Here is a 20,478-nt window from a genome sequence, read left to right as displayed (position 1 = left end):
ACTAAGCCCACCGCTGCTGGGAAAGTTACAGGAGTTTTGCCACAAGAACAAAATATGATCAAAAGTGGACGTTCCTTTAATCAGCAGGAAGAGAAAGCAAGTGGGGCTCAGGAAGAGTGACTAGCAAACCCCACACAATCATCTAACCAGGAAGGGAGTTCCTCCTGGGCATAGACAGGCAGGAAGATGCTCCCACAAGCTCCAGGACAGTTTGTCCAGCCCTCTGGCCACTTGCCTGCTCTGTCCAGCAGGATGTCACATCACCGCCGGCTCCTTTTTTCTATACAATACCACAAAGCAAAGCTGCTTCTCAGGCTAAGCTCAGTGAGTGGTGCATGTCCTCAAAGTCACATCTCAGCTAAATGTGAAAAGGACGATCAGAGAATGGACATACTACGAAGGCCTTTAAAACACCTATAACCTCTGTGGTACCAGACTTTTCTAGCAAGGTAAGTTCACCACCTTCACTGATAGGTCAGCCACACAGATCTGCTGCCATCCACATCTGACCACAGATGCCCGGCTGGTTTGGGGGTATGTTCCTCTCATGTTCCCCATTCCTGCCCCAGAACAGGTCCTGTCAGGCATTGGCCTGGTCTCTGCGTCGTGGAGAAGAAAGCACGGGCATTACCTCCCAGAAGCTATCGCTGGACACTTCAACTCCAACGGAATCATCGTAAGTGACAGACATGTTGCCGAGGGTGAGGGAGCAGCAGGGGCCGCTTCAACTCAGAGGTCAGCTTCAGATGCTCAAAATCCGGAGACAAACCTACAAAACAAAAACACGTCATTGTGGTTTTTAAGTTGCCAAAGTGAAAGAGCAGGCCATCTCCAGTTTACAACTTCCATTTCCATCACTGCCTTTGGACAGAACAGTGTAAAATGGTTCCTTTGGGTGGGAGAAGGCCTATAAACGCTAAGCTCTGGGCACTGACGTGTGTGTGTACATGTCATGCACGCGTGTGCGTATTTCACATAGAACAAGTACACCTCAACACCTTGCTGAAGCGCTCAAAGAGCTTTCTGATAAGCAGTTTGTGTTCTTAGCTCAGCAGATCGATTCCCTTACTAAATCCTCTTCCTCCAAACCTTAGGGGAAGGGACAGCACACGTGTGAGGTGAACACGCGAAATCAGGCAGAGGCGCCGCTTCTCTGGGCTCGCGCTGTCCTAGCCTGTCGCGTGCCCCCCTTGTCCACAGACGTGTGGCTCCTGCTCTAGGCTCTCTATCCCATCCTGTGTGTCCCTGTGACAATACCCCATTGTCTCAATTACCACAATCCCATAGGAATTTTTGGTATCTAGCAGGGGAAGGCCTCTTGTTCTTCAAGACACACTTAACTTTCTTTTTTTATTTTGTTAGATGTATTTGTAACCTGGAAAAACAAAAATAACCTGCGTGTTCCATGGAGAACTCAAAGGCAGTTTGGCAGAGAAAGGACAGGAAGAAGGGTTATGCATGCTCCATCACCCAACACAACGCAATGCGTGCTCTTCCCTCACAGCTTGTTTCAGACGTCACTCATGCCCTCCTCACAGTGGGGGTGGGGTGAGGTGGACACGTGTGACTAGGGGTCCTAGAGCGGACAGATAACTCTGAGGTAAGAGGGGGGCGGAGTAAGAGACAATGTGCTTCCTGAAAGGCCTCTGGTGTCCAGCCAAAGCCTGGCACTCAGGTGCAGTGTGTGTGGACACTCACTTGTGTGCGAACCAGCTGAGTGGGAGCCAGGTACCGACCAGGCCACACCCCAGGAGCCATGCTCAGTCCCACAGGGAAACCAAGGCCACCAAGGAAGGAACCAGAAGAGCTACCTGCTGGCACCACACAGGTGTTCAGCCACTATCTAATGATTGAATGACACTCCCCAGAGAAGGTTGTCTTGGCTGAAGTCAGCCATGTTTGTGTCTAATAAGGAAGCCTGCTAACACCATATGTGGGTGTGCTGCTCCACCGGAAGCCCAGCGTGGGGCTAAACCACCATCGAAGCAGCTCCCATGTACCAGGCACCTCTTGTCACCAACAGGTGGTCTGGTGAGCTTTAAATATCTTACTTTTGTTCTTCAAAAACCCTGTAAAAGACGTACGAGGTGTGATTAAAAAATACGGTGAATACATATTTAAATTAAAAAATTATTACAGAAGACATATTGCCATTAACTCTCCCTCAGAACACTCCCCCTCGCTTCGAACACACTATCCCATTGTTTTGCCACTTTCTGTAGCAGTTCTCAAGTCCTCTTTCGTGAGTGTCGTTAGTTGCGCTGTCATGGCTGCCTCGATGTCCTGAAGCATTTTGACTTTGGGGAAGAGCCAGAAGTCGCCTGGTGCCAGATCCGGTGAATAAGGTGGATGAGGACACACTGTAATGTTTTTATTTGACAGAAGCCATGTGTGACTTGGAGCGCTGTCATGATGGAGGATGAAGCAAAGACACTCACGAAAGAGGAACTTCCGGAACTGCTTCAGAAAGTGGCAAAAACAATGGGCTAAGTGTGTTTGAAGCGAGGGGGAGTATTTTGAGGGGGATTAATGACAATGTGTCTTTTACTGTAATAAATTATTTTATTTAAACATTCACCATATTTTTTCATCACACCTCATATTATTGTCCCCAATTCACAGGGAGGCAAGCAAGTGCAATGCGCCCCATGGCTCGTCAGGGCTAGGCCAGGACTCAACCCAGACTGTCCGACTCCATGCTGCCCAACTCCAGCAGGACACGGCATGTCCAGCCCCGAGTCATTTCCAGATCTGGTGCCCTGCGTGACGAGTGGGGTGCTCTCTCACAGAAGGGGCCTGATTCTCAGGGCTGTCTTATTAATGCTGATGTCCAAACACCCCCCAAAGGCCCTGGGCCTGTCAGGGAATATTACTCAGGATTTTTTTTTCACACAAACATCCCTAGCTGTACAAATGAATCTGGTTTTAGCACCCAGTGAGCTAACGTCGGGGAACAGGCTTCAGAGGGGCAGCACGAGAACCTGCAGGCCTGTTCCTTCAGGAGACCCCTGGGCGAATTCCCTGCTTCTGCTTCCTTCCCTTTGCCAGGGCCTGAGCCAACCCCAGCCGCCCCCGGGCCGGTGGACACACTGTGGGACAAGCTGGTCTCCCCTGCCAAGTGGTACCAGGTGCTCCTGAGATGGAGCTGTCAATGCCAAAAACACAAAGGCATACTTAACACTGAGCCACTGAGCTGGGCTTCTCCACGGTGGGGGGGGGGGAGAGAAGGTCCTGGGGAGACAGCGTGGCAGTGAGTGGGAGACGAGTCGACCCCGCTGCTGTGGACTCCGCCATCTGTCCCCTCCAAGAGCCCCCCTCCTCTGTGAGGCATGGAGGTCACCAGCGCTCCTCACCTCCAAGGTCTGACAAGGCTCGGGTGACAACAGATGTGAAGGAACTTTGGGAAAAGACAAGGTGACAGGCACGTATGTCAGGGCTGCGCTTTTCAAGGGCAGGGACTGAGCCTGGCCCTTCTTTGGTAAGTTACTGAGTGTCTGCCACCAAGTGGTCGACTGGTTGTTCCCTCCTAATGAATCTGAACCCCAATACTCGCGCATAATGCTGAGGGAGTCCCATTAACGCTGCACAAATGCCGCACGTAAGTGAACCTTCCCGTCGGACACTTCTGCACGCGCGGGCTCCCCTCGGAGACCTTAAAACTCCAGTCCTCGAGGGGCAGGGATAGCGTGCTTCTGCCCGGGGAAGCTATGTAAGCAGCACGCTTGAGGCTTGAAGAAGGCAATCGTAAGCATCACCTCTTCCTCCCACCCTCCTGAAAACGGCATGCGTGGCCCTCCACGCATGTCCTGGCACACAGGAGGCCCGGGATCCATGTTTGTCAAGTACACATGCTAAGAGGCACTCGTCAGGAATCCAGGAATCCAGGAACGACTGAGGGAGGGGCCCAGGCTCCAGGTCTCTGGATCCCTGTGACCTCTGCCGCTGAGGAATGTAAACACCGGTGCATCAGAGCCACTCCCAAAACGGTGCGCTGAGTCTCAGAGGTTAGTGGAGGGTGTGACGGCGCCCTTGGCCCTGGCTGGGAGCAGGCATAACCTCCTTCCTCCCCTCTGATAACAGGTACCAGGTAAACAAAAGGTGTAAATTACATAAGTACATCTAGCTCCCCTTAATGCCCTTAATTTGTTCCAAATAAGAAGAAACAGAGCAGGTCATTGGGCCGAAAGGCTCTTACTATAAAGCCAAGGCATTCTGAGCGAAGGCACCGGGCTGCTCGGGTCCCCTGAGAGTTAGTCCCCGGAGAAAGCCCTCTCGTCCTCTGTAACCACAGAAGGAAGGTGTCCTCGCCATGCCCTCCTCCCCTTGCCCCCCCCCGCCCCCCCCCCCAACGCTGGCCTGAGGCCTCAGAGTTGAGCACAAGGGACCTGAGGTTTGTTTCTTCTTCACTATCCAGGGTGGGAAGTTTCTTCATTAACTGGGAAGTGACTGTAATTTCTGCCAAATCACTGTTTGGCCCGGAGTGAGGGGAGGATCATTCCTTAAGTACAGACACATTTACCCATTCGCTCTACAAACACGTCTGAGTACCTACTATGTGCCAGGCACTCTTCTAAGTCCCAGGAATGGAGCAGTGAACAAGACAGACACGGTCCCTGCCTGCCTGGGACTGACGTCCTAATAGGGCAGACAGACACACAGTGATGGGAGAATGGGAGGGAGGGGTGCGTGGACCCCAGGTGGGTGGCAGGTGGGTGTGTGAAGGACGGGGGAGGGGCCGGTCCAGCAGAGGGAGGTCCCAGAGGTGGCACTGAGGGTTCCCAGGAGGAAGGACCTGGCCTCCCTGTAAGCTGTGTGGCTGGCTGCTCAGATTCTCGCATCTGCGCTACTGGTGGAAACCTTCAAGCCTCACGTCCTTAGAAGACGTGTTATTGAAAAGCAAGCACGTGCATATATACTGTCATGCCGGTCCTACGCGTTGTTACATGCCTCTCTGTGTGTGACAGATTTAACAAAAGAAAACACCTCACCTTTGACCCAACTATTTCTTCTAAAACTTTATCCTGCAGATAAACTCAGCCAAGAGCTAAATGTAGGTCTTCACGGCAGCAACGAAACACAAACACTGAAACCACCTCCCTGTCCAGCGAGAATTAAAAACTACCGGCCCACCTCTGCCACGGGCAGCCAGAGAACGGCGTGGGGAGCACCGTGTGTACAGACAGGAAAAGCTGCTCCCACATATCGGGTGTAAACAGCGGCTTGCAGCACGGGAGACACAGTCTGCTCCCACTGCTATTGGGAAACAATTGGGAACCCACAGAAGCCAGCCAAGGCACACAAAGTCCAGGGGGGGTCTTGGGCTTGCTCTGCGGGAGGGGACCTTTGTATTTCACCTTGTAACCTTCTCCACTATTGGAAAATTTTGACAACTGGCATGTACTATTTTTAGACTACAGAAATTAGTTAATAAAAAGGCCGTGCTTTGTTTCATGAATGGCCTGGGCTGGGTGCGGGGAGGGTCCCTCTGCACCGCGTGGCCACAGCTTCAGGGAGGCCACGTGTGCCATGCACCTCAGGACTGACCACCAACCCCGGCAGCTCTACCTGCCCCACCGTCCCGTCCCCACATGACGGCAGTCCTGTCCTAGCAGCTGCCCCGGCTTCCTGGTCGCTTCAGTCTATCGTCAACACAGTGGCCTCTACAACTCCAGTCGGCCTGTCACCTGTCTGAAGCAGAGAAGCGCCAGGGAGTCACCTCCCACGGGTCACCTCCCCCTCCACCCTCGTTCCTGCTGCCGCCGCCCCCCCCCCCCCACTGACCCTCTGCGGTCTGGCGCTGCCAGGCACAGCCACACTTTCTCTCTGGCTCTGTGGAATGGTCTTCCTCGAAGGAGCCCGCAGCAGGGGGCATCAGCCAGGGCCCCCCGGGCAGGTCTTCTCCTGCCCCCCATCTCCCGCCCCCCAGCCCTCTCCACTTTCCCAGACACCCCCCACCCCCGCTTTTCCTTTCTCTCCCAAGCACTTACCGCCTCCCACAAGCTACATCATCGACTTGATGATGTTCGCTGGCCGGCTGCCTCCGCCACTAGTGTGTAAGCTCGGGAGGGCAGAGAATTTTCTCTGTTGTGTTCGCTGCCACTGTCCCCACATCCAGTGTCTGACATGGAGCAGCCACACTAAGGACTTGCGGGATGAATTCAGGATGAGGAAAGTCTGGGTAATTTTGATTTATACAGACTAAAGATGCACAGGTGGAAAGTAACTGGAGCATTTCTGTGAAGATGTCTTAACTCTAGTGGTTAGAATTCTCATCAGCACTATTGCACACGTTACACTAAACCCCAAATGGGCTTAGCAACCATAGTGGGGGACGCGTGGCGCAGTCCCCAGCTTCTACCACCAGTCGCACAGGAAGCCCCCCTGCCACTCAGCCCCGGGGCCTGTGCCTCCAGCCTCCCTCGGGCTCCTGTCAGTCTCCTGCTTGTCTCTGGCCCTCAAGCGGCCTCCCGCATGGGGTGCTCAGGGAGCAAGGCCTGAGGTAACACACTGCTTTGAGCCCTTAGCAAAGCAGGAACACTTTTTAATAGCTCAAGTAACTGGCACGGCCGACTTGGTTTCCAGTGATTTCATCTGGAAAAGTGAACATTCCTAAAAGGAAGCGATAGAGATCAGCAAATAAAGGGACTTATCTCTGGGAACATCGTGTAAAGCATTTACTTCAACAACATAAAAGAGCAGATGCCCTGCGGGATGCTTGATGTAAAGGCTGCCCCTCCCAGGGAGGCACACTGAGGCCGGCGGGGTGCGGAGGGTCCCCCAGAAGCACCCACCGCGGTGGGTGGGCAGTGGAGGCTGAACATACTCAAAGGTGCCTCCAGAGATTTAAAAAATAGTCAGCATCTCGGCAGACAGAGCGTGGGGTTGCCGTGGAGACCACTCCCGAAACCACCAGAGGATTCCCAAACACTTCACGGCACAGAACCCGGCTGCAAACTGAAAAGCGGGTGAGAGAAGGGGGTTCAGGGACTGTCAGGACACAGGGCCATTTCACTGAAAACGAATTTGGCTCTGACTCTTGCACATCACATACATAGTCTGGAAGAAAAGAAAAAAAGGGGAGCTTCCAAGTTGGTGAGCAGCAGCTTGGTGTCTGGGAGAGAGCGGGTGCCTAACGAGGGCATGGAAGCCCTTCCCCATCCCCTGCCCTGCGCAGCTCGTCGGTCTGGCTATTTTGAGTTACGCGTGTATCTTTCTACAATAAACCAGGACTCTAGTAAGGGAAAAAAGAAAGAAAGAAAGAAAAAAGATTGGGAGAAAAACACGTCTTACTTTCAGTCAGCACTACAGCGCACCCCTCTTCCTCCCACAGAAGGAAATCACGCTGGGGAAGGTTAAAGCAAACCACACTTCTCTACACAGACCCACCCGGGGACGCAAGTCCACAGCATCAAACGTGGCGACACTTGGCACAGCATGGGTTTGAAGCAGGCGCGTCCTAGTCAGGGGTGACATCCAGCTTCCTCAGCTTCGCCCGTCCCGCCCGCCCCACACAGCGAAGGCCCGGACAGTTTCAGGTCCAACTGTCTATTCCATCGGGTCGCACACAGCTGTCAGACCAGGGAGGGCTCTGTGCCACCAACCTCATTGCCATTACTCGGCCCTTTCTCCTCCTGTCATTGCCAGTCTGTCTTCACTGCAATCACGGCACAGAAGCCACCCTGTGGTCTGCTTTTGCCATCGCACAGCACACCTTTCCCCCACTGTTCGGCCATCTGCCTGTCGCTCCTAATGGCTGTATAACATCCATTACAGCCAGGCCCTGTCGGTCAGACTTCCGGGTGGGGGTCTTTCCCAGCTGCAGCCACGGTTGGGGGTCCGTCACAGCACGTACAGCTTCCCACTTCTGTCCCGTTACTTAGTCAGAGGCTTGAGGGTTCATGCATTCTAAAGACAGGTCGTGAACCTTGCAGATGCAGCTTAAGAAGCACGATTTTGATCTGACACCCTCAATCCACATTAAGTGACAGATTCCACACTGATGAGAAAGGATTGGAATAGCCCTGAGAGGCACGGGAGCAAAAAGGACCCCTAAACACCCCTAGGCAGAAAAATGCAGCTGCCTCTAGGGGTCCTGTTTATTTCAGGGGGTGAAATAGCACCTGCAATATTACAAAACAAGAAATGGACAGAAAAGGGAAAAGAAAAGAATGAGGTCCCATGAAAAAGGAGACTTTGGCAGCGGTGGAGAGCAGGCAGCCTCACCACCGCTTAGAAATGGCAGGCTCAGAAATCAGGTTGTTGCTTTTGTTTGCTCGCTTGCTTGTTTTTAAGCAACTTCAAGTGAATAAACAGTTATAAAAGTTTACATGTGAAACTCCTCTAACGTGTAAGTTTTCCAAGTTCAGACTCAGTCCATGCGACCCTGCGTGGACATGGGCTACCCGCACACGACACCCTGGTGGACCCACGTCCTTCTCACTCAGGGGGACGGTGTGAATGTCTAAACACGATGAATCCCCCCAAGGCAAGGACGGGGGCAGTGAGTCTGGTTTAGGGAATCACTGGGAATGCCAGGAATGCCAATTTTTAAAGAAAAATGCACACAGACATCCACACACCCCAAACAAAAACCAGTAAAGCTACACTGAACAAACGTTAATTTTTGATGAGTCAGAAGTCTTTTAACTGTTACAAAGGGCTCTCAGAGCCAACATTTAGAAGACTGGTGCCAAATTTGCCATGAAACTGTGGGCCCTGGGGCATGTTTTCAGCATGCTGCTACCTTTACTTGAAAAGAAGAGTATGGGATTAAACAGACTTAGATTTCTCTGAGCTTAAAATGTTTTAAAAGAGGCTCCTACTGGCAAGAGATTAGGGGAGAACTTGAGTGGATGGACGAAAGCCGAGTAATTATAAGCGTGCATTGGCAGTGACCTTCACAGCTGCTAAGCGCTTTCCTCCCCCGTCGGATCTGAGCCTTCCAGCCGCCCTGTGAGGACCTCCTCACCAGGACCCCAAAGTCCAGGCTTGAACTTGTTCTCAGAGGCTCATGTGAAACAAGCCCCAGTCAAGGGAAAGCCCGTGCTTCCCGAGCACGTCCACATCACAGAAGAGACGTACAGTGTTGGTGACACAGGATGTCACCTGTGATAGAAATCCCAAGGTGTAAAGGAGTGTCGACAGCAGTTCACACGTGCATGTTCCACAGTGAGCAGCAAGAGGCATGACGGGGAGAAATCACGGCCTCGTGAACTGCGACAGGTACTCTGACCCTGGGCCCCAGGGCTTCTCAGCGAAGACCCCGGTCCGTGGTTGCTGGGAGGTCAGGCATGGAGACAACACGGGGGTTCAGTGCGTTGTGAAGTACCAGGTGGGAGCAGTGCACCTGCAGATGGCTTAATCCTGCCTCCAAAGTGTGGGCAGAAGAAGAGGTATCTCTGACCACCACCATCGGTCCCTCAAGGCTCTCTCAGGGTTCGTTTGTCCACCAGGGTACTGAGGAAGCGGGGAGTGGGACATCCGGCATGGGCAGCTTCCCAGCCCGGGGACACCAAGCTGACTCCTGAGGAACCAATGGGAACGGGGCAGGCACGGAAGGAAGGAGCAGGCGTCCCAGACAGAAGGATCCTTAAGGGGGGGGGAGAATGGGGCCAGAGAGGCCGGTGGGTGTCCATGGGACCCCCCAGGATTCAGAGGATGACACAGCACGCCTGGGTGCCCACCCCAAAACAGGAACAGCGAGGAAGAAAGGGGGAACTGGCACCACGTTTCTATACAGAAACCCCCATGTGGTTTAAACTTGACAAGTTTCTCATAACTTATAATCTTCAGCTGCTGGCTCGGCTGGGAACTGTTTTACACTCTACTAATAGTTACATTTTTTTAATTGCCAGGACTGTGCAGAGATCTTTTTGTTATCGTAGTTATTAATAACCAGTGTACTTACATACACAATACCTCTCTTCCAAAGAGCCCAAAAAACCACAGAATCCCAAATCACAAGGGATGCGGGTGGAATGAATAACTCTAAAATTTCAAAGCTAAATGAAAACAAAAGTTTAATCCTCGCCCCCCAAATCCCAAAGTTAAGTAAAACAGAAAATCCACCCTCACATCCAACTTCTAGTCTCTGTAGGGCAACATTTTAAATATTTAAATGGTGTCCCTTCCCTGTTCCAAACCCACTGCACTCAGAGCTAAACCCTAACTCCTCGCCTTTGGTGCAAGTCCCATCGTGATCCGGTACCTGCCTGCTCCCTTCCAATCTCCCTCCCCGGCTGGCCCGTTCTGCTCCAGCCACGATGCTCCGCCCACGGTTTCTCAAACACACTAAGCTTGTTCCTGCCTCTGAGCCTTTGCACATGCTGTTCCCTCTCCCTGGAATGCTGTTCCCTGAGACAAGTGCAGGGCCAGCTCCCGACACCGCCTGGCCCTCTGCCCACAGGCCCTTGGAGGAACCTCCCTGCCCACCCTCTCAGCCAGCTCCACCTCCACCACCTCTGCTACTTTCTATTCTCTTTGAATATTTCTTCAAAACGTAATTCATTACCTGAATTTATTTTACCCATGTACAGTTTGCTTCTCCTTCTAGAAGGTAAACTCCACCTGCGTATCTCACACACAATAGGTATTCCCTAACTTTTGTTGAAATTGACAGAGACACATGCTGGGATCTTTACAAATGAAATAGTAAAGCAATGACTTTATAAAATGATACTAAATAAGATCTTTACAATAATGTACCGTTCATTGTTAGCAATGTCACTCACGAAGCCATGTACACTGACATCTCTTAGATTATACAGGAAAGAAAAAAGACTACTCAGAGGATTAAACCACAAATGTTTCTTGAGCTGAAGGCAAAACTAATTCCTCAGTGATTCTTAGAAAGTCAATTCTCCTACCACAGTCAGCTTGTACAGTCACTCGGTCGGAGGACCTTCCCACCTGGAGCCTCCTGGGCAGCCTCCCGAGAGCCTAGAACCACGTTTTACTTTCTTTTGTTGATCAACAATGGGTCCTCTCTGAGTCAGAGGAAGCAACTGTTAGGAGACAAAAGGTCCGGTCAGTTACACCACACTTCCACTTCTCCAGTATTAACCACTGCTCTATCACTGCGTTAGCACTTATATTTACAGTTGAATTTGAAAACAATTGGCCAAGACAAGTCCCTGTAGTAAGTGGCCTCAAGCACAAGCCCAGAACCTAGTCTGACACTACATTTATGTGTCAGACAAAATCCTGCTTATCCCTGAGAAATGGAAGAGGTCAAAGACTTGAAGAGATTGGAAACAAACTATATCTACGATTCCCTTTGGCTTTGGGACTTTCTTTAAATCCTGAGCAATCCTTTAAGAAATACACATTTCCCAAAGTAATGAAATGCAGAAAAGTATCTCCTCAAAAAATCTGGAATGCCAGGAAGAGAATACAAGGCAAACTTCACCAGTGACCCCCAAGACTAGCACTGTTTTTCTTTTGGCTGTAGATTCTTGAAACAAGAGACCTTCCCAAGTGGAAGACTCCATCAAGTTCAAAAATAAATGAATAAGTAAATAAGAGCGAGCGAACAAACACATGGTCACACTGGAGAACCAAGAACCCAGAGTCTGTGGGTGTCTGGCCCAAATCGTCTAATGCCAGCACTTCCAAAGCCTGCCCAGCCTGGACCCTTAGACCATGGGATCTACAGGGGAAATGGCTCCGTACAGATGACACTGGTTCCCTGCTCGGCTGCTGAGGGGAGACCCTAATAGCCCCCACCCCCTACTCACTGCCTGTGTCCTTCACAGAACCAAACTCGCTCTCTTCCCAACGTCTATCGTGGGAAAAACAACTAATTTTTCCATTTTGGAGAAAATGAATTTTGGAGAAAAATGCTATTGCAGCTGGAGAAACATTCTTGGATATCATGAATAAGGTACTTTGATTTTCTAAGGAATTGTAAATTTGATGCTGGGGTGTATGAAAGTATGAATAAGCAGATTTGAGGAAATATTATGGAGCCATGGTAACAGAAACCACGGAAGAAACTCCCGTTGCACAAAATTGTTTAAAAATAAACCGGATACTAAAATACCAGCAAAAAGCTACAATGACTCACACTGTTCTCCTCAAATACTTATGAGAACAGCCAGTTCTTTGACAGTCTTCCAGGCTTTTTCCCCATCGGAGAAACGTGAGACAAAGAAAGTAAAAAGAAGCAAAGGAAGCTCTGAAAATTTCTCTAATTTTACCAGCAACTTGATATGAATAAGACCTTATATGTTTTCGAGTTTGATGGGAGTATGAACATTCATGCGACAACTGTTTTGAGACGCTTCGTAAGAGCCAAACTGAATTCAAAAAGCATCAGTGAGGCCCACTGAGCTGCTAAATGCTGGTAAATGTGGTCAAGAACCACAGCACAACTTCTATCACTAATGTACAAACTTTTAAGGCATTTTCTGTGTGTGTGGCCACCTTTTCCCTTTCTGCACGTGGGTGTACGTCCCACCTGCCTCCGCTGGCCCCTGCATGTCCTCTATACTTACACACCTTTTCATGTGGCAGCTGCACGGAGAAGACCCTTCTGGGCCCACACGTGGAATAAAGCCATAGGTCTCAGGCCTGGGGCCTCACTCTGGCCGGTCCTCCCTGCCCAGCTGGCCTCGGCCTCCTGCCAGGCCCTGAACACCATATGTGTGGTGCACTGCGGCCTGAGAGCCCTTCCTCGCCAACTCCTACCATCCCGCAAGGCCCAGGGACGTGTCACCTCCTCTGCAGAACCCCCCACCATGCCAGGCCCGCTGCCCACCACTGTCCCCTGAGAGCTCCTCTATCGGGCCATCACTTGGCAGCGTCCCTATTTCCCCAAAGAGGCTGTGAGGGCCGGAGGGACCCTCGCGCCGATCACAGGACCTGCAGCTGCTCAGTGACAGTTGCTGCAGGAAGAATTGGAGCCAGGGCTGGATTTCTCGGGTGACCTCCGAGTGCCGGGTGCCCTCCTTAGTCCGGGACGTGCCTCCTCCCTGTTCCCTTTCCCCTGCCCTACTCACCGTATCTCTTCTCTCCTTTTCCCAAGAAAATAATTCTTCTCCTGTGCAAACGGCCCAGGGACCTGTTCTGGACACTCTACATACTCACCTACAATTCCGTCTGGAGTCAGAGCATCCGAAACATTGTTTGCTAAAAAGCTCTGCTGCCAGTTGAAGAGTTTCAAGAAAGTAATTGTACTTAGGCGACCTGTTAAAATTTACTTTGTGAGGGCTAGTTTTGGAACATAAATTATTAATCTTTTGCAACATAAATTATTCAAGTCCCATAGTCACTGAGATTTCAGTTTGGTTTGTTACCAAGAGCCCAGAAGAATCACCCAAACACAACACACAGTGAGGCCGAGCACGGGAAAGCATTGTCTGCAGACAAAGGTCAACCCGAGGAAATGCTCGGGGAAGGATAACACAGGTGACCGACCAGGAGCACCTTCCAACCACCCACGTGCGGGAAGGTGTGCTGTAGACCACGCCCCCACACACACCTGCGCAGAGTAAGACCAAATCATCTTGCTAATCTGGATTCGCGCTGACAACCCTAAGAACCAATGCCATTTCAAGGGAGAATGTAACACGCGTTAGAAACCAGCCAGGCAGTCACTTCAGGTAAGTTTGGGAAAGGTTTCTGAAACCACTCACTTTCTACCTGCAGTAGGGGTTTCATTTCTAAATTAGAAACTAATTGAATTCGTTTCTAATTCATAATTGTATATAATTAGTGAATACTCAGCAGTGAATTCCTAAGGCCTAAGAATAAAAAGGTAGATGGTGGGGCAGACGGGTGGCTTAGTTGGTTAGAGCACGAGCTCTGGGGCTACCAGTTCGATTCCCACATGGGCCAGCGAGCTGCGCCCTCAGCAACTAGAATGAAGTCAATGAGCTGCCACTGAGCTCCCGGATGGCTCAGTTGGTTGGCACGCCGACTCTCAACCACAAGGTTGCCGGTTCGACTCCCGCAAGGGATGGTGGGCTGCGCCCGCTGCAACTAGCAACGGCAACTGGACCTGGAGCTGAGCTGCGCCCTCCACAACTAAGACTGAAAGGACAACAACTTGAAGCCGAACGGCACCCTCCACAACTAAGATTGAAAGGACAACAACTTGACTTGGAAAAAAGTCCTGGAAGTACACACTGTTCCCCAGTAAAGTCCTGTTCTCCTTCCCCAATAAAATCTTTAAAAAAAAAGAAAAGGAAGATGGTTCTGGAGATCCCCCAGAAAGGTGTGTCAGTTTATTTCATTCTTAAAATTGGCCTGAAGATGAAAGAGCCCCAGATGGAGAAAGCGCTCGATGAAGCCTGCACGGCTGGAACATGCCAGGCGGTGTTGGCAGGCCTGGCCTCTCCTTTCCAAAGATCTCACGGGAGATGAACTCAGACCTGAGCTGGCCACTCTCTCACACAGCAGCCTTCACAAGCAGTCAGGGAAGTCCTTTCTCTCCGAAGGGCTCGCTCCATGAGTCCTATGTGTCGGGGAACACACCGAGCAGAGGGGGCACAGACACAGCCCCGAACAGGCCCCCTGGCGATTACCCCGTGTCCTTTAGCACAGATGACACCCGCCATGTGCCATGCTCACCTGGAATTGAATCTATGGGTAGCCCCAAAGCGGTGCTCAGGAAATGAGACAGGAGCACAAGGCAAAGGACAGGGAGAAAGGGACTCTCTGAGCTGGATCCTGAAGGTTGGAGAAAGTGACAGATTTTCTATGGGAGAAATTAGCATTAAAAACATACTAGATTTGGACAGATGTAGTAACCCTTAAAAAGAATACGTTTTGCCCCCCATGTCTTTTATGCCCTAATAGCTCAAAGAAAACAAGTCATGGCCGGCTGGCCTTGGTCATCTGCAGATGGCCTTTCCTGTTCTGGGCAATAATGGTCTCAGGTTACAGAGAGTCCACAACAAAAGGAAGGATGACCCCCGAGTCACCTGGTCAGCCCAGCCCAGCCGCTGGTAGTTCACCCACACATTTAGAGGAGGAGCTAGAGCAAATGGCATGTAGCCACGTCTCCAAACACACTTTCCTTACGTAATGGAAACATGTCAGCGGGCAGGTCCGTGCCCGGGACCGATTTGTACAGTGATACTTTTTTAGACCTCTGCTTGGCAAGCACCCTGGGAACGCGGGGCTCCAGCTGAAGGGCTCCCGAAGCTAAATATTGAGTTGATGCTCCACAGGTTTAAAAATAGAAAAAGTCACTTTAAAAAAGGACAAAAACGACACATTTCCCATCTGATATTCATGTGAGAATACAAATAACAGTGCGAGAAAATGTATAGGAAGAACTCCAAGATTTGAAGGAAAAATGACAGAGCAGGCCCAGCTGAGCCAGAAACAAGTGGCCAAACTCCAGCTACTCCCCTGCTGGCGGTCCCTCTGGGGGGCCAAGCCCAGGGTGGGGATGGGACACCGCCCACAGGGCAGGATTTTTATGAGAAATACGACCACTTCTGCTTCCAAGCCTGGGGTGGGACTGGAACGCACAGGGGACCTGGATTCTGGAGACCGGCCGCGCTTGCCCCCAGCCAGGTTTCCTTGCCGCTAAGACGTTCCGGGCGTCGTGGGTCACACCGGATCGAGGCCTGCGGTGAGTCCCTCTAGACATTCACTTCTCACTAACTCACCTTGAACGCTGACCGCGGGCCATGCGTGGGGGACCACCGGGGGCAGGGGGAGCCCAACTGCTGGAACTTGCATCCCAGTGGGTTTGCGTCCACCAGGCTGTCCACCAGGCCTCTCACCGGGCTGCTGAATGGGGACGGCCCACGGAGCCCCAGGCAGGGACGGGATTTCTGAGGGTGGAGTTTTCCCCTGGCCCACCCCCTGCTGCAGGGAAGGGGTGGCGGTGAGGCCCAAGTAGGATGACGCTTTGACCAGCCTAACAAATGTTACGCTTACTATCAGGACACAGTCAGCCATTAAAGAATAAAAATCAAAACAAAATGGAAAGAAAGACTGTTGGTGTAAAAAGTCAAATTCTTTCTTAACTACTCGGTAATTAGGGCGGCATTTTACTCCAAAAATAGGTTTTTGTATTCTATGCAATGAAAGGAAAGAAACACATTGCAGACCAAGCTGGTGGACTGTGAGCAGCTCAAGGGCCAGCCCATAGCACGGTCGTCTGGGCAGCTGCGCACAGCAGGGCCTCACCGTGTGTTTAGACTGAGTAATACGGGCTACTGGTGACCACAGCAAAGGTTATCACACAGAGCGAGGGCCTGCAGAGCTTCGGGAGCTTTCCACACTCGAATGTCCATTCCTTCTCTTACAGATGTGGGAGGGGAGGAGAGAAGCCCAGTCACCAAGGCAGGCAAGTTAGGTAGGAAGCGCTGGAGCCACCAGGTGAGCCCCGCACTGGGGACAGAGACTCAGTAGCATGGCCTGGAGCCGGGGCACCTGGCCGCCCCTGGCCTTCCGGCTTCCCTCCCTTCCAGCTGGCAGCCCCACCCCCTGTGCCGCCTCCAGCAGCCCATTCTGTCAGCTGTCTTTCACTATCTCGACAGCATCTTTGAAGTACAAAAGTTTTAATTTTTATAAAGTCCAAGTTACCTATTTTTGGTTGTTGTTCTTTTGTTTTAGTGTCATAGCTAAGAAACCATTGCCTAATCCAAGGTGGTGAAGATTTATGCCTGTTTTCCTCTAAGAGCTTTATAGAGCTAGCTCTTATATTTAGGTCTCTGGCTCACTGAGAGCTAAGTTTTACGTACATGTGGTGTGAAGCACAGGTCCAATCCATTCTTTTACAGGTAGGTAGCTGTGCAGTGGTCTCAGCACCAATTGTCTAAAAGACTATTCTTTCTGCCATTGAATCAGCCTGGCACTCTTGTCCAAAATCAATCGACCATAATGTGAGGGGTGAGTCCTGCTCCCCTGCCTGGAGCCCACGGATCTATGCCAATAGCACACGGTCCTGAATGCTTGCAGACCTGTAGACGTTTTTGAAATTGGGAGGTGTGAGTGCTCCAATTTTGTTCTGCGTTTTCAAAATTCTTTTGACTATTCTGAGTGCCTTGCATTTCCATAAGAGTTTTAGAATCAGCTTATTGATTTCTACAGAAAGAAGGCAGCAGGATGTTGATAGCAGTTACAACAATTCTGTCCATCAGTTTGGGGAGGACCGCCGTCTTAGCGATGTTCAGTCTTCCAATCCATGGCTGTGGAATATCTTTCCATTCATCGAGACCACCTTTATTTTCTTTCAACCATGTTTTATAGTTTTCCGCGTACAAGCCTAGTACTTCTTTTGTTAAGTTTATTCCTAAATATTTTATTCTTTTTCATGCTATTATAAATGGAATTGTTTTAATTTTATTTTGGGATTATTCATTGCTAACTAACAGAAATACCATTTATTTTTTCTTCAAGCTTCGTATTGAAAAGTGACTTCCCACGTACATCGCTCACCCGTCATCTTTCTTACAGTTTCCATTATTAATCCTCAATTTCTGAAACGCATTCCAAACCTTTCTCGTAAGAGTCACATTTATAATGTACTTTTTTTGAACCGACAGGAAGCATACCCACATTAAATGCTTTTCTACATTTCTCTCCTTAATCAGTGTTTTGTTTTTGATTAATGTTTAAGTTGCCCGCACTGTTGGTCTGGGATGTTCCGGCCTCCCCAGACTTTTTCACATCTTCTTTATCCAACCATCCATCGAAGGACACTCAGGTTATTTCCATGTCTTGGCCACTATGAATAATGCTGGAAGGCTCTGGACTAAGAACTCTACCTCTATCATCCACGGCTCCTCTTGCTCCAACTGGGAGACACATTTGGTTTGGTCGTGACACCCCACTGAGACGAGGCTGCTGTCGTTCGCCAGCATCATGTCCCAACAGAAGCGCTTCTGAGCTGAGTCCAGCTCCTGACACCCACCTGTGTGAAGCCGACTGACACCCTTGAATGATACTCGCCCCTGTGATTTGTTCATTTCCTGTGGCCCCTGGAAACCTGATAAGAACTGTACAGGTCCAGCCGCCCGCCCTCGTGGGGTTGCACTGGCCCCTGAAGGGCACACGGACGCGGCTGCCCCAGGGAATACCCACGCGAGGCTGCAGCCTGGGCAAAGACAACTTCCAGCTATGGGCAGAATGACCCTCATGTTTACATACTGATCTTGTGTCCTGCAACCTTGCCGAACCTGTGTATTAGTTCTAGTAGTTTTTTTAGCAGATTCCTTAGGATTTTTCATACACAAGATAACATCATCTGCGAACAGAGATAGCTTTACTTCTTCCTTTCCGATCTGTATGCCTTTTCTTTCTTTTTCTTGCCTTACTGTGCTGCCTAGAACCTCCAGTGAAATGTGAATAGAAGCAGTGACAGCGGCATCCCTGCCCTTTCAGTCCGTCACCGCCCAGCCCTGGGAGTTCTCATTCATGCCCATTATCGGGTCCAGGAAGTTCCTGTTTGCTGAGTGTTTGTATCATGAAGGGGTGTTCACTGCTGAGCTTGGGGTTTTAATGTTACGGAACAGGTATCACCAAGGGCCAAAGTTAACTTAGATTAAAACCACGTGACATTAAATTATATACTTGGATGAGTTTGCAGTGTCATACGGAGTCAAATAAAAATCTATTTTAAGCAACTCAAAGAAAATAGCTTGTTCTCTGGCTTTGAGAGGAAGATAAATTGTGGTATTAACGAAACAAAAGATAGCAGAGAAAAAGATGGATGCACCCAAATCTTATGTTAATTATTTAAACCTTTGCATGATAAAATATCACACGGAAAGCAAAGAAAGAAAAATGGATTCGGCACAAATGACAAAAATCTTATTACCTAAACTATATTAAGGACCGACAGGAAGCCTGAGGATCCAATTCCACTGCACAAAGGAGTTGTCGTAGATGAGCTGACAGGAGAGAAGATGGGGGCACAGGCAGGAGTGCTCCCCAAAGTTCCACCGGCTAAGCCAGTCCACGTAACTGTGAGAAGGTCCCCGGCCTCTCCTTTCCGCCTGTCACCCACTGGGAGCATCACCCTGTGGCTACAGGACAGCAAAGTCTCCTCCATCAGCCTGGCCCCAGAATGACCGCACCCCACGAGCAACATACCCAGTGAGCAAGAAAAACACTTTTATGTTTTAGCCTGAGATTTGGGGTTCGCTTGTTACTGCAGCATAAGCCAGCCAAGTCTAACAACAAACTACTGTGGGGGCGGGGGCGGGGGGAAGCATAACTCCTTTTAAAAAGGAAATAACTTGTAAAAATAAGAAAAATTAAAATGACAATGCCAGTTTGGGTGGGGCTACTGGAAAGTAGGAATGTACTCTTACATTGTCAGTAGGCTTCATGGAAAAATCTGGAAACACAGAACAAGGCAGATAACAGTTACCAACCTCTGACCCTGCTGTCCCACTCTGGGGAATACGCCTCAAGCAAATAATTCCCCAAAGAAAAAGAGCTTGAACGAAATGTTCATCTGAGTCATATTTATAACAGCAGAGACTGGAGACAAGTCAAATGCTCAAAAATGGAGAAATAACGGTGAATTGACGGAGGGGTCACCACACAGCCACTATAAAGGACAAGTAGGTGACTTGTTTTATATTCAAAATTGGGTATAAGCCAGAAAAAAAGCAGAGCAAAGCAGCGCGCAGACATTCATTACACAGGAACTTGAAAAGCAGGGACTGTGTGTTTTCACCTTTGCGGCCCACAGCTTAGTACCAGGCAGACGCTCAAATATTTGCTAAGTGACTGAATGTCTGAATGAACAAATGACCAAGTGGGGGGCGGTGACGAGGGATGGAGGAGACTGTGGTGACGGAGTTCAGTGATCCTTAGGCTCATTTCTGTAAAATGACTTCAGTGTAATCTTCAGACGCGTATGTTTGAATTAAGGAAAGGGAACTAGCACTCTTCCTTCACATAACAAAGCTGCATCGTGTTTCAAGGGGCTGGGTCCTGACTTGACACAAAGAAAACTCACTGCAATCTGAGCTCTCCAACATGAGGAGGGAGTTCTAGCAAGTGGGATCCCTGAAGTTCAAGGAGAGGCTGGCAGGCCACCTGCTGGTGTCAGGCAGAGGAAGCAGCGGGATCAGGCCCCTACGCGGTCATGCCAACGCGGTCATGCCAACGCGGTCATGCCAACGCGGTCATGCCAACGCGCTGGAAGACTGGTGGAAACACTAAAGGTTTCCCATTCAGACGCCGGACAATTTCTCAGACCTCCCCACTGTTTATGTCCAATTGACTCGGAGGTGTACACATAGAACCTCCTTCCATAGCTATAAAAACCCATGTCTTCCTTTGGACTAACAGTCACATTCATGAAGAACGTTCACCAGAATTTCAAAGAGCAGTAAGACTGACTTGTCCTTCATCAGACAAACCCTCCTCATCTCTCGGCCCTGCTGCCTTAAACCCCACCACAGACCCTCTTTCCTTTGTCCTGGGCTGGTTGGCACCCCTGTCTCCATCCCTCTTCCCCTCAGGGCACCCCCGCCTTGAGTCTAACTCTCCCTTCACACC

General features: G+C 50.3%; 1 protein-coding gene across 10 annotated transcripts in view; it reads right to left on the bottom strand.

Annotated features, from left to right (window-relative positions):
- PACSIN2 (protein kinase C and casein kinase substrate in neurons 2) overlaps positions 1-20,478 on the bottom strand; it is a 111,645-nt gene that overhangs the window by 34,055 nt on the left and 57,112 nt on the right. For 6 of the 10 annotated variants that reach the window (XM_019715034.3, XM_019715031.3, XM_074326494.2 and 3 more), the window contains exon 2: positions 632-769. The exons of 2 other annotated variants lie outside the window; for them this stretch is intronic. In XM_019715034.3, the coding sequence (XP_019570593.2) occupies positions 632-691 (60 nt within the window). In that variant the 5' untranslated portion in view covers positions 692-769. Of the gene's footprint in view, positions 1-631; positions 770-5,987; positions 6,510-15,620; positions 15,746-20,478 lie in introns of those variants that run through there. 2 more of the 10 variants (XM_074326495.2, XM_074326496.2) reach the window with 2 other exon arrangements.

Source organism: Rhinolophus sinicus, chromosome 1, assembly GCF_057876585.1.
Source record: "Rhinolophus sinicus isolate RSI-liver-muscle chromosome 1, RSI-T2T, whole genome shotgun sequence".
NCBI lineage: Eukaryota > Metazoa > Chordata > Mammalia > Chiroptera > Rhinolophidae > Rhinolophus > Rhinolophus sinicus.
Note: the sequence above shows the minus strand (reverse complement) of the source record. Positions and strands in the feature narration are given on the sequence as shown.